The following is a 25,025-nucleotide window of genomic DNA, read 5'->3' on the forward strand; positions in this document are numbered from 1 at the left end:
TCTGTCTAATAATACTTGATTATTTCTGTGCTGGTGTCATGTTTTAATAGTTGAGACCTTATAATGGATTTAGTCTTTTAAATATTTTATAATGGATGTTGACATTTAAAAAATAAATAAATACATAAAATCTGAATAAAAAGAAGGGAAGAAGGAACTCCTACCTTTTGCAACAACATGGATGAAACTGGAGAATATTATGTTAAGTGAAATAAGCCAGTTGGTGAAAGACAAATACCATATGATCTCACCTATAAGTGGAATCTAGTCAACAAAATAAACTAATGAACAAAATAAACCACAGGCATGGAAACTTGGAGCAGACTGAAAGTGGTCAGAGGGGATGGGGAAGGAGGACAACAGTGGAAAGAAGAAGGGACCTAACAAAGAACATGTATGAATGACCCATGGACATGGACAACAGAGTGGGAATTGACCGTGGGAGCGGGGGCAGGATGGAATGGGTGGAGGAGAGCAAAAAGGGAAAAATTGGGACAACTATAATAGAAGAAACATGATTTAAAAAGAAAAAAAGAAAAACTTTTGGTTATAAATGTGTGTACATTGCACTATATTTATATATATATGTATGTATGTATTGTATAACATGTTTAATGGACACACTTGATACATAACTAACTATAGAAAATATGTCTTGAGTTTGGAGTAATAATCCCTTTTCAACACAATGCTGGAGGACAGTAAAGAAAATGGTGCCAGATGATATCTTAAAATTAGTAAGCTTTCTAAAGAGTTTTCTCATTACTCAAATGTCTGAGATAGCTTTGCCTGTTGGCAAATATTGATATTTCTTTTTAGCTCTGAAAAGGTGGCACCCTTATTAGGAAATCCAGATATAATTTCTGTTCCTTAAAGTCATGTGGTATTATGAATGTTTACAGATGTTCTGCTACTACGTCTGGGCTTGTGGAAGGCTTGTACTTCTCTACCATTCTGAAGTATGTATAGCCATGTGACTTGTTTGGTCCAATGAAATAAACGCAAGTTTACCCTGTGGCACTTCCCGGCCAAAATTTTCAGAAGCACTGCCTAATTGCCATTTCTACTTTTTTTTCTTTCTCCCTACCATAGCAGTTACGGAAAAGTGTCCTGAGTAGGGGCCTCTATAATCCTCAGATAGCTAGTGACTATCATATGTAAAGCCCACCTGCTGCTTGGGTAGGTAGGCTAGGGAAAAAAACCAAACAACTTTATTTTATTGCCTTGCAATCATACCTTGTCTGAAAAAAAGCCATTTACTACTCAATTTTTATATATTAAATTAAGTTAAAAGCGGCTTCTGCTCATCGCTCCCGCAAGCTACTAAGTCAGCGTATCATAAAATAAAATATTTACCTCCTATAAGATAATCAAAACACTTGTGTTCAGGAAAAACAACACTAAAAAAGCCACACATCAGAGAGTGGAAAAATGACTATCGTTGACATTTTTGTAAATAACCATAGGTGAGAGGAATATCTTAATTTTTCTGAAAACACAAACTCATAGAATAAAGATGATTGTTTAAAGTTATGGAGTCAAATACTTTCAATTATTCATCTAGATAATTTGATTACAAGTTTTATTGGGAAATAATTTGGGAGATTTGTAATGGTGATTATAAGAGAAATACTGAGAAATGAGCTTACTAAGTGTTTCCTCTACGATCATCCAGAAAATACTTAGCAAGTTTTTAAAACATTTTCCTTAATAATAAATTGTTTACAATGCAAGGTTCATTGATACATATCAAATGATTTCCACTGATTCATCTGGAAGAATAACATATATATATTCTTAAATTTTGAATCCAATAAGTATTAATAACTAAGGTACATCATGGGTACAGTAATATAGCTATATTTTAAGTATTTTCATATTTTATCTTTCTATTTTTTATTCCTTTTCCATTTTTAATTTTTACCTTTCACTCTTGCTCAATGGATTATACGTTGAAAGTAGTTTAAACTAGGAAGAATTCTAACATTTTCTAGTTGGTAGAAGAATGCTATTGTATGAAACAAACTAATTCTCCCAGAATCTTGTATATCTATAGCATATAAAGAAAAATGAACCAGAATTTATAACATTTACTATTTGTTAAAGTTAATTTTGTTTTACAAGGATTCATAGAGACAAATTATTCTGATACAATCGAACACTTCCCCTTTGAGATTACTGAGGATTGCTAGGAAAGAAAATCATAAAAATGTTCTCATTGAAAATGACTCCCATATGCCATAAAATATTCATTAATCTCTGACCATTACCAAGAAATCATCTCTTTACCTTTAAAGTAATCATCTGCAATATGATCCAGTAACAGTATGCTTTGATCAGAGAGTAGATGCTGAGTCAAAATAGACCATGCACTGAAAATGCTAAAATTTATAGAGAAGCAAAGATAGTCCCACAAGAAATCTAAAGTCAATCTTTCTAATAAAATGTCCCGGGGCCAATTGCAGCATGTATCTAACTAAACTTTTACTAGCTGCTAAGACCGGTAGCAAGAGACACTCATTTTTTTTTTACCTTGTTAACCGGAATTTTAGTCTATCTTCTGAGGATTCACAGAGATCCTGGGTAATGAATCTTTGTCTAAATCTCTGATGATGGATTCACTCTGCTTTGACAAGTGATTGGGATAGTCTTGCTTTTCATGAATTCAGAATGCTGTACTTAGGAAGTATTACCATTATTGGACATCTACAATAGTTCTAGAATTCTACTAAGATGTTATGGAAAATGGTTCTAGTTTACAAGGTTTTCATCTCTGTCCCACCATGAACTTTGGCAAGTTTTTAACCCCTGCTAGCCTTGGGAGATACTTATCGTAATAAATTAATAATACTTAACTGGTACGTTTTTATAAAGGTAAAATAAGATAATTATTATATAATCTTTAGAACTATCCTTAGAACATTGTAAGGAGTTAATAAACATTAGTCAGTTATTATTTTTGAGATGGTGCCACAGATTCAATGTACGTGTTCTCTCAAAATTCTATGCTGAAATTTACTGGTACCTTAATCTTAGATTTCCCAGCCTCCAGAATTGTCAGAAATAAATTTCTCTTGTTTATAAGACACCCAATCAATGGTAGTTTGTTACAGTGTCTGAATGAATGAGACAGATAGCAGCTAGAAACTCCCCTCAATAAATCCTCTATTTCTGTGCAAATTTTCTTATGAGTGTACAAAACTGAAAGACACAAACTTTCTGCCTACTGTTAGTGGTCTCTCATTTATCATGAATACACTTAGATGAACAGCAGTTGCCATCTTGTCAAAAACAATTATGCTTACTATCTCAAAAACTCTCTAATATAGTTAATGGCTTACACCTGCCTACAGAATATGTCTCAGGCTCTTTATTCTTGGTTTTCAAAATTCTCCAAGAGATTATTTCAACAGATCTCAGTAGAAATGCATTTTTTCCTCTCCACCCAAAGTCAACTCACTTATAGTTTCCCCAAGTCATACAAACAGCTATAAACATTCACATGATTATACACATTATATATAGTTAAACACATTTGTTCCCTAACTCCGGAAAGTACTTTCTCTATTTTTACCTATTGAAATATCTTGAAAATTTGAAAAAGTATTTAGTGGAGATAAAAGAAAAGAAAAAAAGAAAGATCATTATTAATAAATTTTGAGTGAAAGTAGAGAAACAACACTCAAGAGAGTAAGTTGTTATAAAATTAAGACTTTCATTTGTACGGTTAGTTCAGTTGAATGTAAGAGAAAAATTTAAGCATCTGCATAGACTATGACTAAAAAGAAGGTGCAAAGAAGTTGTTTTATAATCAAGAGAGTGGAAAAGAACGTATAATATAGATGGTATTGAAGCCAAATTGCTTGAATTCAAATTCTAGCTCTGCCTTTCACTAATCTCAGGAAATTGTCTTAATCTCATTGTGTCTCAGTCTCCTTCTCTATAAAATAGGAGTCTAGATAGTATGCACTCTATACAGATTGAGTATGATGATTAAATGGATTACTACATGTAGATTTCAAAACTGTCTGTGACCCAAAAGAAGTGCTCATTAAATATCATAAGATAAAAAGAAAGAAGGCAACAAAAATTGAAAATGTTATTATATTTTTCAAGTCTCCAACAAGATTAATCTCCCTCTCAACATGACAAAATTCTGAACTACCCCTGATTCCCCATGAAATTTTATTTCTTCCAATATTTGGGGTTGCAGTAGAAGGAGCTGTTTTTACTTTATCACCATAATAGTTATTTATGTGTGCTTCCCATAAGTTGTAAGCTCCTTAAAGTCTGTAACTGTTATGTATTTCTCCATCATTGTCAACCAATAGATATGTGTTAAGTGAATATAAATACAATGATGTTACTCTGCTATTTTGAAAATACATTGTTATAATTTTCACATCTTACTAACATTCTAACCATCAAATTCCCTGTGTTTTTATTTTTATTGTTTATTCTATTACAGCTGTCCCAATTTTTCCCCATTGTCCCCCTCCACTCAGCCCATGCCACCTTCCCTAAGTCAATCCCCATCCCATTGTCCATGTCCATGGTTTATTCATACATGTTCTTTGATTAATTCCTTCCCCTTCTTCCTGCCATCCCCCCACCATCTCTTATAGCTGTCAGTCTGTTCCAGTTTTCCATGTCTCTGGTTCTTTTTTTCTCACTAGTTTATTTTGTTCATTAGATTCCAGTTATAAGTGAGATCATATGGTGTTTGTCTTTCAGTGACTGGCTTATTTCACTTAGCATAATAGTCTCTAGTTCCATCCATGCTGTCACAAAATGTCTGAATTTCTTCTTTTTTTCTGCTGCATTGTATTCCGTTGTGTAAATGTACCACAGTTTCTTTATCCACTCATCTTATCGGCACTAAGGCTGTTTCCGACACTTGGCTATTAAAAAACAGTGCTGCTATGAACATGGGAGTGCTTAAATACTTTTGAGTTGTTGTTTCAGGATTCTTAGGGTATTTTCCCAACAGTAGAATTGCTGGGTCATAGGGCTGTTTCCATTTTTAATTTTTTGAGGAAATTCCATACTGTTTCCACAGTGGCTGCATCAGTCTGCATTCCCACCAACAGTGCACAAGAGTCACCTTTTCTCCACATCTTTCCAGCAACTGTTGTTTATTAATTTATTAATGCTATCTATATGCGTGAATAAATTTAATTCATCACATAAACAAAATGAAAGAAAACACAAGATCACATCAATAGATGTTGAAAAAGCATCTGATAAAATCTAGCACCTATTTATGATAAAAACAATCAGCAGAGTAGGAATAGAGGGAGCATATCTCAACATAATAAAGGCCACATATGAGAAACCTACTGCCAACATTATACTCAATGGGCAAAAACTAAAAATATTTGCGTTAAGATCAAGAACAAGAGTCCTTGCTATATGTTCCTTGACTTTCCCCTTCCCTTCCCTTTCCCTGCCCCCCCCCTTCCCTCTTGTCTCTGTTGATTTCTTTTCCTTTCAGTGTTGCTGGTCATATTTGCCTTGCTTCTTTGCATTGTTGGTTAGGTTCCGCTTATAGGTGAGATCATATGGTATTTGTCTTTCGCCCCCTGGCTTATTTCGCTTAGCATGATGCTCTCCAGTTCCATCCATGCTGTCGCAAAGTTTAGTACTTCTTTTTTTCTTTCTGCTGCGTAGTATTCCATTGTGTATATGTACCATAATTTTTTGATCCAGTCATCTACTGATGGGCATTTAGGTTGCTTCCAACACTTGGCTATTGTAAATTGTGCTGCTATGAACATTGGGGTGCATAGGTTCTTTTGTATTGGCGTTTTGGTGTTCTCAGGGTATAGTCCCAGCAGGGGAATCGCTGGATCAAAAGGCAGTTCCATTTTCAGCTTTCTGAGGAAATTCCACACTGCTTTCCATAGTGGCTGCACCAGTCTGCATTCCCACCAACAGTGGACTAGGGAGAAGCAAGGAAAATATGACCAGCAACACTGAAAGGAAAAGAAATCAACAGAGACAAGAGAGAAGGGGAGGGGCAGGAAAAGGGAAGGGAAGGGGAAAGTCCAGGAACATATAGCAAGGACTCATGGACAAAACCAAAGGGGAAGAGCTGAGGGAGGGAAGGTGGGAGGGGGCAAGGGAAAGAGGGGGGGGAAGGCAGAGACAAATGTATTTAAAAAGTAAATAAATTAATTAAAAAAAAAAAAAAGATCAAGAACAAGACAAAGGTGTCCACTTTCACCATTTTTATCAACATAGTACTAGAAGTCCTAGCCATAATGATTAGACAGAAAAAGAAATAAAAGACATCCAAATTGGCAAGGAGGAAGTAAAACTATCATTTGCCAACAACATGATTGTATACATAGAAAACCGTATAGTCTCCATCAAAAAAATATATTCAACCTAATAAGTGAATTTAGCAAAGTAGCAAGATGCAAAATCAATATTCAGAAATTGATGGCATTTTTGTACACCAACAATGAAATATCAGAAAAAGTAACTAAGAGAAAGTACCACTTACTACAGCAACAAGAAAAATAAAGTATCTAAGAATAAATTCAACCAAGTATGTAAAAGACCTGTACTTGGAAAACTATAGAACACTGAAGAAAGAAATTGAGGAAGATACAAATAAATGGAAGCATATACCATGTTCATGGACTGGAAAAATTAACATCATTAAAATATCCATATTACCCAAAACAATCTATAGATTCAACACAATCCCTATTAAAATACCAATGGCATATTTTATAAATATAGAAAAAATATTTCAAAAATTTATACAGAGTCACAAAAGACCCCCAAAAGCCTCAGCAATCCTGAGAAGGAATAATAAGGTTGAAGGGGTCACAAAACCTGATATCAAACTATAATGTAAGGCCACTGTAATTAAAACATTCTGTTTCTGGCATAAGAACAGACACATAGATCAATGGAACAGAGTAGAGAGCCCAGAAATAAAACCAAGTCTCTACGGTCAATTTATATTTGACAAAGAGGGCATGAGCATACAATGGAGTAAAAATAGTCTCTTCAGTAAATGGTGTTGTGGGGAAAATGAAACTAGACTGCCAACTTATACCATACACCAGAATAAACTCAAAATAGATTAAAAAAACTTAAATATAAATCATGATACCATAAAAGTCCTAGAAGAAAACATAGGCAGTAAAATATCAGATATCCCATGTAGAAATATTTTTGCTTCTAGAAATATAATGTCTTCTAGGGCAAAGGAAATAAAGAAAAAAAATAAGCAAATTGGACTACACCAAATGTAAAAGCTTCTGAACAACTAAAGAAATCAACATCAAAATGAAAAGGGAACTGACTGTATGGGAGAACATATTGGTCTATGATACATCGGGCAAGGGTTTAATCTCCAAAATATATAAAGAACTCATACAACTCAACACCTGAAAAACAAACAAGCCAATTAAAAAACGTTCAAAGGACCTGAATAGACACTTCTTCAAGGAGGACATACAGAGGGCCCACAGACATGTGACAAGATGCTCAACATCGCTAGCCACTAGAGAAATGCAAATTAAAACCACAGTGAGATATCTTCCCACACCAGTTAGAATGGCTATCAATAATAAGTTCTCTGTGTTTTTAAACAAAACAGGAATAGAACAATAAAATGATCGATAATTTTATTGAGGCATAATACTTTGTTATGTGACAATTTTCTTCCTATGTAATTGCATTTACAATGACTTCATCTCCATTTTTGTAAATTTTCGTATTGTAGACACAAAGATTCAACAGCAACAGCCATTTTAGAGTTATGAGAAATGCGATCATATAACATTTTCAAAAATCTGGAATAAATGTTTTTCAATAATATGTAATTAAAAATTAATTAAGCATAAAGTCTTAGTATACTATATACTGAATTTTCTGCAAAAAAGTCTAAATATAAAAAACTAACATATTTTGGAAATTAATTGTCTATTTAATAACCAAATGTAAAATAAAATTGAGATCTTACTAATGCAGAAGAAGGCTAAATTCCAAATTTACAAATTAGCAAAGAGATTCAAATTTCAAAAATATGCAAAAATTGTTTCAGAACAAACCCAAATAGTTGAATTTATATAACACTCATATTGGCTGGGATCCTTAAGCATGAGTGTTTTAATTATATTACTTCTATGAATTGACTTCTCAATTTTTTCAATATCAAACTGTGATTTACACATCAGCAATGGATGCAATGCAACCCTGCAAAGCCTGTTCTCTGAGTTTGTATTTACTGATATTGCAAAGAAAATAGATTATTAAATTACACAATTTCTTCTTTGTGATTTATTGTTCAAGAAACTTCTCACTCTGCTTAATAAGTTTGGTTTTCCATCACAAATTATTTTATTTTACTTTGTGAGGCTGAAAACCAATCATGTTTTTCAGATATGTTTCAGTTCCCAGATGGTTTAAAACCAAATATAAGGCTAGCTCTATCAAGCATATAAGAACACAGAACATTATTCTTGTGTATTAAACTTCTAATTGGTTTCATCTTACTCTTCTGCCAGTCTCTTTCAACATAGGTGCCCCCGTTTGCATTTAATTTAGTATATTTTCTATGTGTATTGTGTTTTTATGCTGCATCAACTATTTTTTAAGTTTGCTATAAATTAAATATAAATATATAATAAGTAACCTTATTAAAGAGAAAATTGTCTTGGTCAAAGCACAGGGAATTAGTAACATAAATATGAAAGCAACAAAAATGATAGACAAAATACTTATTTTTCAAAAACTGATTTTTAAGATATTCCTACCAATTACACATATATAATTATATAGTAAAAAGAAAATTATTTCTGTTCTTTTGAGTCAGATCTGCAATTAAGAAAAGTCTAAGGAGAGTAACTATAGGAAGATTTTAGATTTCAAGCACATTCAGCAAGAGATCAAAATGCAAAGTTTCTAAAGGCATACAAGTTTCAGCATTAGATTTGTCCTCTATTACTAACTATATGAATGATCTTTCATTATTGAATGGCTCAAGGGCACACAACCTTAATGCAACTTATTAAGGATACTGGTGACCAATTAAACTTCACAGGGGAGAAAGAGCCAAAGATCAAACTGTGCAATGGCCCTGTAGAATGATCCCTATAAAAATTCTTATTATTGTGCTTTCTTAGCACAAACAGATAAATAAATAAATGAGAGCTTTTCACATGGAGCTGGTTCATTAAAATATGTGTAACATGTCATTAGCCAATGTCCTTGATGGGCTACCATACCTTTCCTCCATTTTTTTATCCTAAATTATTTTGTCTCATCTTTAGAGTGGTGGCTTTACAAAGAGCAAGAGAAACCAGATGGTCATTACCTTGGTTCACTGAGTTTATGTCCTATCAGGAAGTTAGATGATTGCTTTTCAAGGTTCTTATCATGCATTGAACAGTCTATTTCACCACAGGGAATTCTGAAGTTGTCAATATATTTTTGGTTAAGCATGCCTGATCATTTTTCCTTCAAGTCATGGTCGTATATAATCATTTGAATAAAAGATAATATAATTTTCTTTCTGTCTACATGTTTTAAAATGTTAAAGCTTTAGAAGTGTTACAATGAGTATTGTTTAATGTTTACAAAATTCTGTTTCTATTTTGGGAGCAACATTATAAAACTATTTTTTATGGCTTCTTCAAAAAATATAGACTTTCCTCAGGCAATCTATATCTTTCATTTAAGAAAACCTATTTTAAAATCTTAATTGTCAAAACATATACACAAAAACTCCAAATAAACAAAAGCCTCTACAGAAGCATATGATTCAAAGTTACACAAAACAGGCATAAACAATTAAAACTGAATTGCCTAAAATAGAAACTGACTTTTGTCTTTGTTTTTCCATACATACAGGTCAACGTTTGTCTAGGAATTGTATAAAAAAAAGGAAATAATTCTATTAAGGAAAAATAATACAAACCTTATAAAGTAACAATGCATTAGCATAACATGTAACACTAAAACAATACATACCTAATGACTGTCTCTTTATTGTCAATGAAAATGGATTAGTTTAAATAAACATGACAGATGAAGGATCAGAAAAACTTGGACAACAGAGTTAAGGCAACAAAAATGTTTGAGTTATTATATACAAAGTAAAAAGAGGGGAAAAGTAAATAGCTTTCTTAATGGAGACTCAACTCTCACGTATCAAATGGGAAAAATGCTGTGTGAGTTGAATGGTAAAGACATGGCTGATCACTCATTGCAGCAGCAGAGCATAGGCCAATTATATGGTGAGAATAGAAGGTCCTGATTCTATTTCCTGAGTATCAGAAACATACGGAAGGCCAACACTTATTGCTTATGCAAGAATATTGTTGTTTTTGCATAGAACTGGAGGACACGCATTTGGGTGATAACCTACATAACCGAATAGATAACTGCCCAAAGAAAAGGTCCTATATTTAATAGACTATGGGTTTCATGAGGCCTGGGGCTGTTCCTTCTATCATTGTATTTAGCAATGTGGTCCGTGCACAGTGATATCTAATAAACATCAGTTTAATTATGAATATATTTTAAATATGAGTACTTCCAGAAATAAATGATTCAGAAAGGCAATGTTAACCTTTGGAAATATAGTTTCACCACAGCTGAGATTTTTTGCTGATCCCAACCTAATTTACTAGGCTAATGTAGGGTTTAGAGCTCCCCTTACCACTACAACTCTGAGAAAAATTAATTTCACTGCCTGAATGGTTCTCGAACCTACATATGTCCATTCCCTGGTGCTCAGTTTTCAAATACATGTTTTGATGATGCCAATAGACAAAAGATAGTAGTTACCACTTGTTGAATAGTAATGATTAGGAATTTTATATACATTAACGAACATAATCCTCATCAAAATACTATACTGATAAATTCCCCTATTATACCAATGAGAAAACAGAACTGAAAAAATAGATAAAGATTCTATATTTTCTCAGTGGCAGAAATACAGAACAAACCAAGGCTTCTATTAGTCCAGTGTCTACTCTTTTCAGAGTTTACACTCTTGTTCAAAAAATATTCTCAATATTTTCCATTATAAGTATATTTTAACTGTCAATATATATTTTTAAAATACTTCAAACAAAATAAAACACAGTGAGTGATTGTTATTACTTGTACATTATTTGAAAATTAGCTAGTTTATATATTTACAACCAATTTGCTTGTTTTGAGCATCTTCTGTGTGCTAGGCGTTCTATAACAATTTTTTAAAACATTATCTCATTTAACCTAATCTCTGTAACATTCAAAATCTCATGAAATGGGTAAAAAAAAATCAATTTTCACAAAAGAAACAACACTCTCCAACAATACGTGGCAGGAAGGAAAATCAACTCACAGATCTTATACTCCTAAAGAAAATGTTGTGCCCTTTGCCCCAACAGGTTGGACACTACTCAAACAATTTAATCAGGACATTTTCATCATTTTATCACACAAATGGACTTTTCAGAACAAGGTTAAGGTACATGACAGGTCAACTGAACCTTAGGCTGACAGTTGATGCAACAGCCAGAAGTTTTCCAAGAAGAAATGAAGAAGCCTCCAGTGACCTGGGACCCTTGTAATTCCTCCCTGTGGCCTGACATGACTGGGATATGGCTGGCGGTCTTTGGGGTGATAATATAACCCTGCCAGCAAAGGATTCCTGCTTAACTTGCTCTGGTCTCCAGAGTATTGAGCATGGGAACGTACAAACACAGTGAATATCTTCCCGCTAGCTCCCTGATACCAGTCTGAACAGTAAGATCTATACAAAGTATTCTTTTTGATACACTCTGCTTGGTTTTCTGATTGTTTATTTGTTTTACTTTTAACCTTTGATTAGAAGTCGCCACTCCTCTGGAGGGCTTTTGATGTAATTTTCATGTAAGAAACATCTGGCCAAACCTTCCCTACTCTTTTCCCCTACTGTTGCCTTTAATTGTTTATTTCAATTTCATGCTTGGGTATCACACCTGGAACCCAAATCACTGATCAAAGTTTATAGCAGGAGAATAGAATTATATTATGTCAAAAGTAACTGCTGCTATTTTTTTCCATTAACTATTTTATCATGTTGCAGTACAAAACAGTCTTATTCCTAAGGGGAGGGGGGAAGCACAGAACTTAGAAGATCCTTACACTCTTCATTATTAATTTATTTAATTGCAATTCCTGTTGCTTTGTCAGTGGCATCAGTTTACTTATTAGCACATTTGCTTCTCTGCACTATCAAATATTTGATTTAGCTGGCACCAGTTGATATGACATTTACATCACTAACATCCAAGCCTTCATCTATCAGGATCTCACCTGTCATGTCAAAATAAATGACAACATTTTACATCATACACTTCAATGATCAGTGCTTTCTCTGAGGCCTCATATATGGGTCTGTCCAGAAGGTATCTAGCCATGTAATACAAAAAAAATAGAGACATGTATTAAGGAGGATACAAGATACAAGCAGCATTATACACAGGACGACGACGTCTCAGCCCCCTTCAAAGTAGGCACCTTGGGACCTCAAACAGCTGCCCCAATTGCCATCAGCTGCCCTGTAGAATTTTCCTGAATCTCATCAATGGTCTGAAATCTCTTCTCTTTCCAAAGGTGATTTTAGTTTTGGGAAAAGCCAGAAATCGCAAGGCACCAATTCTGGGCTGTAGTGGGCTGAGTCACCTGCATGATTTGATGCTTTGCCAAAATGCCCTGCACGAGACATGATGCATGAGTGGGCGCATTGTGGTAATGAAGCTGCCAATCACCAGCTGCCCATAGCTACAGCCTTCTGAATCATCCTTCCACAGAAGAATGTTTAAGAATAATGCAAAATTTGATGCAGATTTGTTGCTCTACTAACTCAGTCATTTTGAATGTGATGGGCACACAGTACACATACTCACTCAGTGGTGTCTACTGCCCCCACTGAGTAGTACAGTGAAGTCACACATTGTTCATGCATGTGTATTGGAGTCCACTCTCCTTGACTTCCAGGTTACACTGATGTTGTGAAACCATTCTCGTTATATTAACAATGGCTGGGTTTTTTCTGGGCAGATCTGGTACGTTTCAGGATCTTTACTTTTGACCATAAATGTACTCAAATCAACAAGGAAATATAACACCACTGAACATTTTCTCTAATTTATCCAAAATTCTTCCTAATACAAACTTAAATATTCTATAATTGACTCTTTATATCTTAAAATATTAATTCTTCCATCAATTGTTTGATTTTTCTGTAGACCCAGGTTTAGCTGCATCAATAATACTATATATGTAATTTTTATATTTTTATTAGTTTATACTGAGTGTGTATATCAAATGCGATTCTCAATATAGAATATCTTTCTGGATTTTAGAGTGTTTAATCTAGGAATAGCATACACATTTTACATTGTCTGCCAGCTGCTCATATTTAGTAAAGATTGTTGGTAAACTGGGTAGAAAAGGACTCAGACCAATGAAAGCTCAGTGGCAATAAGTGTCATGAAATGTCTATCAAAGGAAGGAGGCAGAAGAGGAATGTGTGCCATATATTTTCATTCCAGACATAGTTTTCAGTTTTGTAGACTATTGTATAGCCCAGCATCAGGTAGTTAGTTACCTTTTATAAATAACAGCAGATGGTGTTGATAAAATTCATCCTGCCTATGAATAAACACAAAAGCCCTTGCACCATACCCTCTGGGTTGAAGTGGCATTCATTTTTCTTAATTAAGCTCTCATTGTTGGGAAGCATCAAAAGAACTCTCTGAAAGCAAGTGTTTCATCACAGAGAGACTCTGTGGAAACTCTAGGGAAAGCAAAAAGCATATCATTACAGGGTCATCAGTCCCCTTCAAGGTTATAAAATAAACTATCAGTATACTATCAGGTGGCAAGGAATAGAGAAGGGTAGTCATGGACTAAACAGTCTCCTGTTTTTCTTTCAAAATTAATGATAACTACATGAAACCCAAATATGCTGCTCCTCTATTCTTTCAGGTTTAATTTTTAAAAATGGTTAGTGGGAAATAAATTGGCCCTAGAAAATTAGATCATGTGATTAATGAAGTATGTTTTCATACACTCTACATTCAACCAGTGAATATTAGTAACACAGAACTACTTCTGAGACTACAAAAGATAATGATTGGCTCTGAAAATGTTCTTGCTCTGTGTACTTTGTGTTTTTTAACAAGACCTCTCTGAGAGTTTCTCTTAAAGCACTATCCTTTTATTAAGGTACCTAACAAACTTTATAAATTATGATATTAAAGCAAGTGTCACATATTATTTCAATTATTTGATTACATTATTATAATCCCACTAGAGCTCGGTTCTTAAAGGCTAAACTTGTTTCTTAGTCATCTTTTTGATCCTCAGTACATGAAATAATGTTTTGCATAAGGTAGGACTTATTAAACACATTTCCAATGAGTAAATGTATTTATTAGTATTGTTGTTAAAGAGAAGAAAAGATGAATTTGAAAGATTTAAGTTGAGTAGGCAGAATTTCCAAAAGCAGTAGGTGCCAATTTTTGAGAAGATGAAAAAACCACAGAAGTTAGAACGGAAGTCAAAGGATGTAACTCTGGACCTGAGGTGATAAGGAGAGAAGGTGAGTATATACTATGGCAAGAACAACAACAACAAAAAAATCAACAATAACTAGTACTCAAATGTTTGTGTTAGGTTTAATTTGGATATAAAAACAACTGATTTTCAGGTACTTTCTGTTGACTGTAATTCTTTTCTCTCAGGAGGAGATGGTAACAAGTGCTGAAGAAAATTTAAAATAATAGGTTTAGCATAAATAATAACATAATATATACCTGGCCCTTTACATATGCTATCATATGAAATTCTAACAGTACTGTGAATTTGGTATTTTTATCTCTTCATCATATTATAGCTAAAGAAATAGTAACCAAAATGATTTTTTTTCTTAAAGGCCCTAGTGAATAATTAGCACAATCAGTATTTAGACTCATCTTTCTTATTAAATAGCCTCTGAACTGAGATGGAGTAGAAGCCCCACCACAGAAATTAATGTTCAGGTAATATTAGGACTGCTCTATTGAAACATCCTAAAAATGTTTCTTGGTTTTAAGTATCTTCATAAGTCCTTTTGATTTATGGAATTTTATGCTTTAAAAAAAGTTGTCTGTATGTCTTTTGGCTGATTCACATATAAAACTCCATTTCCTCCCATAATAAACTGTTTTTCAAGGGTGGTGCAAATTATTTTGTGGAAGTGTCAATGTGGTAGCAATCTCAGGCTTTGAAGTCAAACAGAATGGGTTTAGATTTGACATCCTCATCACATCCCACTTACTGCCAGCAGAAATGTCTCCATGGGATTCTAACACTTCTGCACATCTTGTCCTTTTCCTCTTCATACTGCACTACTCCTACCGAGACGTTTGCATAGCAAATAGACTCAAAGAAAAGAAACAGTGCCTTCCACCACACTGAAGGGCAAGTTAGCTTACAAGCTTGTGAGACAGAGATACCTCCTCCCTCCAGAGCAAAGGGCAGTTGTGTCCAATATAAAGATTTGAAGTATCCCTAAGTTTATGATTCCTTTCCTATGTAAAGGCGTCGCGCATTCTTCATATCATTTTATGAGAATTGGAGCGAGCAGAACTGGCACAAAGGTTGATACTTTAACTCCTAACACTTCTGTGAATGATGAACTTTCCTTTGTTTCTGACCCAAATATCTTGTGTCTTTTTATCATCATTCAAGGAACTGTGGCAAGGAAACTTATTAACTTGCAAGTTAAGTTAAACCTCATACTCCTCATAGGTCGACACTTATTGAGTAACGTTAAGCAATAATTTTTAATTTTTTGAGCTTCAGCATCCTACTGTTAAGTTTAAAAGTGATTATGCTTCTAATTTGTTAGTACACTATAAGTGCCCAAATAAATAGTAGTTAATAGTCATAGAAATAGTACCAGCAGCAGCAGAAATAGTAGTAATAACAGTAATAGCAATAGTAGTACTAGTAATAACAGTAATAGAAGTAACAGGACGAGTATTAGTAGTAACAACAGCAGCAGCAGGCTGAAAGGGAGCTAATACTGAAAGAATGTCATAATGGCAGGTATTTTACCAAGTGGCAGTTATAGGCTATCTATTCAATCCTCAACAAATAAACAGGTGGATTTTTCCTCTCCCTGCTTTTAAATGAGATAAATTTCACAGAGTTGATGATTTGCTTAAGGTAACCCACATGGTAATTACCAGTTCTGGGATTAGAAGCTAGCTGTGTTGGGTTTCCAGTGGCTTTTCTGGCATGCATTTGTGGCCACATGTTTGAAATAAGCAGCTGGACATTCCTACATCCCATCCGTAGAGGGTAGAGGAAATACAGAAGCATATGTCAAAAGATAAATGAGATACATCTCTTTCGTTTTTTTAGAAAACAAAGCCCAGAGAGAAAGCAATGTCAGTCTCCACAATTTCTGTGGGCATGATTCACACATGAATTCAGCTAATGTTGAACATATTCTCTCTTTCAGTGTCTTTATGCCTAAAAACAATTAATTAATTTTTGGTTTTGAGAGAGAGAACATCGATTTTTTTTGTTCCGCTTATTTATGCATTCAGTGGTTGATTCTTGTATGTGCCCTGACTGGAGGTCAAACCCATAACCTCGGTGGACTGGGATGACACTCTAACTGAGGTACCTGGTCAGGGTCCAGTCTCTGTCCTTTGAACTTTTGTCCACATTAATATATTATTGTATTTTCTCCGTAATACCAATAGTGTTTATCAGCATTGCTAATAAAATCCACAGCATTCTTAACTTCACAATTGCCCATCCTAAGTTCTGTACCAGAAATCTTTAAAAGATTCACAAATCCAGTTAATAACTTCAAAGTTAAAAAAAGAAAACACATGATTCTGACAGCTTAATTAAATTTCTAAACATCATAAACTTCATATTTTTCTAATATAAATTAGAAGATGGGTACATAAACAATATATGCATAAGTATGTATATAAATACAAAATATATTTTATTTTTTCATTTCACAAATAGTGTAATATTTTAGCTAGGATTTTTCTAAATTCATCATGTAGGAAATGGCATACATATAATTTTTAAGCTCCATATATTATAAAAGGAACAATTGCCAAATACCAATCATGTTTTGCAAATATACTGCCTGATTACAATTCCTTCATTTAAAATGCTTTCATTGTATCAAATATGCAATCAGCATAAAAATTAACATTATATTTCTCCTTACCTCTACAGATGGGAACAGGAAAATCCCATGAAGCTGTATTAACTGAATTAGCTATACAGGTGAGTTGAGGGTGGCCATCAAGGATGTATCCAGTTACGCAGTTGTAGCGGATCTTGTCCCCAACGTCGAACCTTGTACCATATAAGACACCTTTGGGTGGGACTCCTGGATTTCCACAAGAGCTACTCTGCAATTCTGTAGACGACAGAGAAAGGAGAGTTTATAGTTATTTAATACTTTAATATATATTTTAATGTTTTAGATTTATAAAAATGTAGATACAGTTATGTTCTATCCTTTTAAGAAGGTCACAAAAAATCTTCCATTTAAATACATGCAACAGAAAAAAATTGAGGAGGGTACTAAACTTTACTGAACAAATGCGATTTTTGTGTTGAAAAATTTACATATTTTATATGAGGTCTGTCCAGAAAGTATCTAACCCTGTAATATGAAAAATAGAGACATGTATTAAAGAAGATAGAAGATACGAAAAACATTGTACATAGGCCAATGACATCTCAGCTCCCTTCATAGCAGGCACTTTGGGACCTCACACAGTTTTTCCACCATCTCTTCCACCGTTCAAAACACTCTGTAATTTCTTTTGTTATAATCACCATAAGCCTCCACTTCATGTTTTCCTGAATCTCACTGACAGTCTGAAAACTCTTCCCTTTCAAATGTGATTTCAGTTTTGTGAAAAGCCAGAAGTCAGAGGGCGCCAAATCTGGGCTGTAGGGGGATTGAGTAACCTGAGTGGTATGGTGTTTTTCACCAGAAAACTGCACAAGACATGAAGCATGTGCAGTTGCGTTGTTATAATGAAGCTGCCCAGCATCACCATTTGCCTATAGCTGTGGCCTTCTGAACTCTCCAAGACTTTCCACAAATAAACATTCAAGCTCGACACAAAATTTGATGCATATTCATTGCTTTACTCTCGAAGTCATTTTGAATGCAACGGCCACACAGTAGACATGCTCACTCAATGGTGTCTACTGCCCCTGCTGATTAGCACAGTGAAGGCATCATTGTTCACACATGCACATTCCAGTCCACTCTCCTTGGCTGCCAGGTTACATCCATGTCACACAAACTATTCTCGTTATATTAACAATGGCCGGACTTTTTCCAGACAAACTTCATATTATTTAATCTTTGAAGTAATTTTAAAATCAGTATTATTCATATTGTACAGATAATTAGATTAATATAATTTACATAGCTCTTCAAAGTTACATTCTACTTACAGAGTAATAAGCAAATCAGTTTCATTGATATATTCCCCATTATTGTGATGTTTGTTCTTAAACCTACACCATGAGCACTCATCTGAAAATAATACACATTTGGATGAAAACTCACTTAAATGAGAAAAATATGATGCTGTAAAAATAAACATAGTTTTGAAGTTAAAGATTGAGCTACAATTCAAGCTGGGTCATCTGTTTAACCTTGAAAATGTAATAAAATTATAATAAGTAAAGAAAGTTGTGATGTTTTAATTACAGCAATAAGCAAAATACCTGGAAAATGCCTGATATACCAGAGTGTTTTACCTATTGCCTTATCTTATTAGTTGATGCTAAAAAAGTATACAAGTACATAAATATACAATTTAAAAAAAATAATATTCATTTCAGAGAAAAATCAATTACACTTTATATTTTAATAAATGAAAAAAATTAATAGACCTAGCAGAACTTACAGAATTTAATGAGGTTAGAGAATATTTTTCCTGATATTACTTTCTAAATTTCTAACTTATAAACTTGCTATTATATTACTTTCATTTTCATACTTGAAATAATAATCCATAGGAATATAAAAAGTAATGAATTAATGGACTAAAAAATATTCCAGTTTGAGTAAAGCCTATAGTTTAGTTAATAGCATTATGCAAATGTTAATTTCCTAGTTTTGACTATAATGCTATGGTTCCATATGTAATTAACACTAAGGGAAGCTGGATAAAAATATATGAGAACTTTGTACTGTTTTCACAAATTATCTGAAAAATCTGAAATTACTGAAAAATAAAAAGGTAAAAGAGAGAGCAAGGCAAAACGAAGTATATTTCCATTTTGCTTTGATATTCATCCCATTTGTGCAGTTAATGAATTCCATGCAATATCATTTTATATTAAGCCAAATAACTACACACCACTTAATACTGAAAATATCAGTAACATTATAAAGTAAACATATCAAAATTAAAAATGTTTCATACTATGAAGTAGTGACTTCACAAAAGCAATGGTCATTTATGGGTAAAAAGTGTACACAGAACTGAAATTTTCTATATTTATCCGTGATAGGCTTTTAGTTCTTTTGGGAGTGCTTCAAATCTAGAAAAGTAAAGAACATAACTAATATTGATTAAGTATCAATGGTTTTTCTAAGTAACATGCAATTTCCTTAAGCTTCTTCAGGATTTAATGATAGATGATAACAAATATTTTAAATATCAATAACTAAGGTTAATCATCTGTAATATTTCACCTTAGAATTTTTCCAAGGCTTATGCTATTAATTTTCAGTAAAATTTAAAAAGTATTTACTGTCTGTGAACTTTGAGCAATTGTTTTATAAAAAACTATTTAAATGAAGTTAATTTTGAATAGCTCTTTTTTTTTAAATTTATTTGATTAATATATGAGATACTTGTTGCAGGAAATGAGGAAGTTAATAAATTTTGATAAACTGAGTAAGAACTCAATTCCTTGAATATAATATTAATAAAGGAAATACTTTTAATAAAACTACCACATGTGGCCTTAGAATCCATCTACTCCTTTCTCTCCAACACCCTAAAAAATAATTAAGGTCAGGACTTCAATTATCATATAGTTACATATTTAGGAGAAAAAGCAGTTTCCAAATTATTTCACAGGAAGCAGTTAGGTGCAGAAATAAAATGAAAGAGAGAGAGGGAAGTTCTAAATCGTTGTTATACTCAGATTTAACTTGGACTTCAATGAACAAATAAATGTTACCCAGAACAAAGTACCTAAAGCAAAAATGGACCACAAATGAAGTGAATCAATGAACAAATAATAACACTAGTTAAAATCTTAATAAATTACCTAATCTATCTCCTGCTTTGTGGCTGAATTATTTCTAAACCAATAGACAGATAAGAGCTTAGGCTATTTCAAGTGAAACCAAAAAAAGATAATTCAAAAAAGAAGATAATTCCTGCTTTCAGTTGCCCCTGTTTGTGACCTTCATTAAGTAAGAACAACTACTCTTCATCCTCTGTAGATTGAAGATAGTTATTAAAATGCTTCACAATCAGGTTTAATAGATTCCTATTCCATATACACTGCTTATGGGTTCTATTTTTTGTCCTCTTCTACCCTTTAATTTGGGACTTCTATCTAAGATTTCTATGTCTATATTAAGATGCAATGCCAAGAAAATGTGTTATTAACTAAATGAATTATATAACCAACCATCAAATTGTGCTTTATTCTGATTGAACATTTACTTTTTTGCTCTTGATTTAAAAAAATATAAAAAATAAACAGTGCTGCATAAACATTTTAATTAATTTAACGTTTTTATTAATATGAATTTCAGTATTGCTGAATTAGACTAATTTTTAGACCATGTCTCTACCAGCTATCAAGAGTTTGAATTTCACAAGTGAGAGACAGTTACCATAGGATTTCACTGTTAGGTGGAATGTAATGAACAAAGAAAATAGAAACAGACTCATAGATACACAGACCAGCCTGGCAGAGGGCAGATGGATTAGGGGACTGGATGGAGAAGGTGAAGGGATTAAATAGCACAAATTGGTAGTTGCAGAGCAGTCGCAGAGACGTAGACTGCAGCATAGGAAATGCAGTCAATAACGCCGTGATGACTATGCATGGGGCCAAGCGGGTACTTCAGGCAGCGGGGATACCGCTCTGTAAAAGTTCACGATTTTCTAACCGCTTTGTTGTACATCTGAAACTAATACAGAACAATACTGAATATAAATTGTAACTGAAAAATTTACGAAGCAAACAAACAAATAAATAAGAGTTTAAATTTCAGGGCAAAACGAAGACACTCTACCATGTTCAGTTAAGCAAATTATAAACTAATCATTACTATGCATGTTATTTACAATAAATAGTGATTTTAACTATTCAAAAATCATTGTTAAGGAAAATAGAGATTTAAGCAATTATATGAATAAATCTCATATAATCCATCAACTATACATGCAAGATAACCACATTTGCTTGTCATTTCGATTCATTTCTGAAGCAAATAATTACATCTAAAAGCAGAATTGTCAAAAGACTGCTGTCTTCTTTCACCAAAGATGGCATTTATATATTGACCCAAGGTTTAGGTGATTAAAATAAAACAATTATGGAAACCTGACAAATTCTTATCTGACATTCATTCCCTAATGCAAGTACTGAAGGGGGTCGGAGTGGGGTGGTGGAGGTTGGGGGAAGCACCCCAAGTTATTTTCACCATACTGTTGTTGATCATTGATCAATTTTTTAAAGGCAAAAATAAATATACACACTGAACTCCCCTTGAACTGCAGCCTTATTTGAATTAGTTCTTGAAATATATCTCATGAGATAGTTTGTAGATAAAATAGAAATACTTAGACTGGACAGTTAAGTGAGTTGAAAAGATCACTGGAAATGTGTCTGAAGATGTTACATTCAAAGTATGTCTCTGAATGTGGTAGAGACCCTTTATGTAACTACTGCTCTATCCACAACAAACGATTAAGCAAATTAAAATTCATCTTTTTTTTTTTTTACTGAAAAGATTTGTATTTTATTTATGCTCTCTTCTCAGAAGAGAGAATACCGAATACTGTATTCATCAGCAATATGAAACCATCAGCAAATATGATGAAGGCATTTTGACAACATAAATTATTTTAGAGTATAAATAATTGATTATGCAGCAAAAAATTATTTGGAAAAGACCCAAAGACAACAAAAATTCAATTGTTTTATAGAGGTTAGAGTTTAATGACACTTGTCAATATTAGTTAAAAGGAAATATAAGTACTCGGGAAATGATAGAACTGATTATTCATCCGACATTGTTGAGGGTTGCTATTAACATTACCCTGTGATGTGCACAAGCTAAAGCATACCACCTTTTCTTTCTTTCTACGAGTTTTCAGTGTAAGAAAGTTAGTAACCGTAATTTAATTGTTGAGATCGTCTCTGAGCCATACTCTGTTCTAGGCACATAGACATTCACATCCCCAATTACATCTCACAAAATACCCAACAACCTATAACTTTTCTCGTACAGAAAGGGAACCTGAGACTGAGGTAGATTAAGTAATTTTCTCAAGGCCACCCAACTCATAAATAATAGACTTGTTGTTCAAGCCTAGATGCATCTGCTTTAGAAGTCTCAGATCATTTCTCAGATCGTTTTACAATGCATGTTGTTACCCGTGAAGAGCAGATATTTTCACAAACGTTTATTTAGCAGCTATCATGGGCAATACTCCGGATATAAAGATTTGCATATGACACACATGGCCCTGCCCTCATGGAGTTTATAATCTGGTTGACAATGGCAATAAATAATTAATTACAGAATGTGAAATTTAATGTGACTAATACAATAAACTAGCACATATACTATAATGAAACTATACAATCAAGAAAACTTAATTAGTCTTGATTAAGAGGAGGTCTGAAAATTTCATGATAAAGTAAGGTTTGAATTGAGATCAGAAACAGGATAAGGAGTTAGCTGTATAAAAAATAGAAGAATTAGCAAGTTAAAATTCAAAATTTAAAAATATAAGAATCAAAGTACTATAATAATTATCGGATTCAGCAATATAGTGAATACAGCTTCTATGAATGTGATAGGGTTAGAAACTAAATTGGGAAAACATATTCCAAAAGGGCTGAACAAATATAGGTTCATATAGTGAATGTATATACTATACTATGCTCATGAATAGAAAGGGGGACTACTTAAGTTATTAAATGTTTTTTGTTTGTTTATTTTTGAGGGAGCTATGGTAAGCTCTCCAGAGGAGAATAATTGAGAGTAAATAATTGAAATCCATGCTAAATAAACATAAGCAGAGATTTTCCAAGTATGTATAATATATATTATACTATGTGAGTTTACAAAGTTACTACTAGAATAATATTGAATATGAATAATTACTAAAAATATTCATTAAAATTTTTAAACAAAGAGTAGCCAAAATAATATTGCATATTTCTTAGATATGAGAATATAAAATAGGGCTGTTGATATGATCACATAAAATAATATATGCAATTCATTTGCATGCTGAACAAGCACTCACTACATGGAAGACATTATTAGCTCAACAAATTGCAGCTTTATTATTATTATTATAATTAATTTTGTATTTGAGATCTAAATTAGGTGTGATTAAGTTATGATCTACTAGAGGTAGGGTCATGTCTTCATTAAATGCTTATGTCATTCCTGCTATCTTAAGAATTAGTCAAAAAATAGTAATTCAGTCAAGAGTAAAATTCAATTAATCTTCTCTAAGTTATAAATGAAATTCAATAAATAATCTCAACTCCTCTATTAGTTGATACCATTTACAAAGCACTATGCCAGACTCAGTGATTATAAAAAGATATTTTTGATATACTGAAGCCTAAGGAGTTCACATTAGTTTCTTTAAGAAAAAAATGTTTCAAAGTAAAAGGTAAATCCTGAAGGAGAGTATATAGAAGGAGCCATAGGAGAAAGGATTTTCATCATGTTTTCCTTTAAGAAATTCAACAAAACTGTACTAAGCAATTTAGGAAGAGTAAGTTATACTAATAAACACATAAAACAACCTTGGCTCTAAAATATCCCCAATTTGTTAGGAGCATCTAGACAATCATGAAAGGCAAGATATTTAACAAAATATCAAGAAGAAAACCTGACCTTGAAAATTGGAATGAAAATGAAATAAAAGGATAAGGGATAATATGACTACAGAATTGCATAATTATTCAGTCAAATAGATGAAGCATGATCCTGCTAAGATCAATTAATAATATTTTAAAACAGTGTAAAATTATATCTACAAAGGGAAGTAAAATCAAGTTGTTCCTACCTCTTACAGAAAATTAGTCTCAGAGCTTTATTTCCCAGATAATTAAAAATAACTTAGAAAAACATAACAGCAAGTTAAATCACCTAATACCTGCCATCCTGAGACTTCAAAGTGCTTAGCAAACTAATATGTTTTCTAGCTTTTTTAGTGGTGTGAAATGCTTTTTCATTACAGATACTGAACCATTCCATTCATATAGGGTATAAATGGCATCATTTACAAATTCACTTAGAGACCGATCTGAGGAAATATTTTGTGAATATTTTGAATCAGTTATTGCATATATAATGTTGTCATGGACTTTAATTCAGATATATATATATATATATAATGAATGAAAATATATATATTTTGTCCAGTTATATATATATATTTCATATATATAAAAAACTGAATGAAATTTATTTCTTTACACATCTCCTTTCTCACTAGGCTATAAGCATCTTGAGAACAGGGGTTCTAACTCATCTTTGTGTTTCAAGGACTTAGCCTATTGCCTGGTAATATTGTTAACAATCAAAACAGATTGCTCAGTTTATTGAGTTATTTCCCCTACTAGAAACACATCAAAAATGACTGCCACAAAGAGTTTGTAGGACTAAATGTTCAGACACAGAATAACAGGAACAGTAGAGCATCAGACAGCTGTAGGCACACCAGGAATAAAGCTAGTGTCAT

The 25,025-nt window shown here is 33.0% G+C and overlaps 1 protein-coding gene across 3 annotated transcripts in view; it reads right to left on the reverse strand.

The window, feature by feature from the left end:
- CSMD3 (CUB and Sushi multiple domains 3) overlaps nucleotides 1-25,025 on the reverse strand; it is a 929,671-nt gene that overhangs the window by 720,834 nt on the left and 183,812 nt on the right. For all 3 annotated transcript variants that reach the window (XM_054590414.1, XM_054590413.1, XM_054590412.1), the window contains exon 4: nucleotides 17,252-17,446. In XM_054590414.1, coding sequence (XP_054446389.1) covers nucleotides 17,252-17,446 — 195 coding nt within the window. The remainder of the gene's footprint in view (nucleotides 1-17,251; nucleotides 17,447-25,025) is intronic.

The sequence above is a fragment of the Pteronotus mesoamericanus genome, unplaced genomic scaffold (genome assembly GCF_021234165.1).
Source record: "Pteronotus mesoamericanus isolate MK-2021 breed Mesoamerican mustached bat unplaced genomic scaffold, CSHL_Meso_final scaffold_174, whole genome shotgun sequence".
NCBI classification, from domain to species: Eukaryota; Metazoa; Chordata; class Mammalia; order Chiroptera; family Mormoopidae; genus Pteronotus; species Pteronotus mesoamericanus.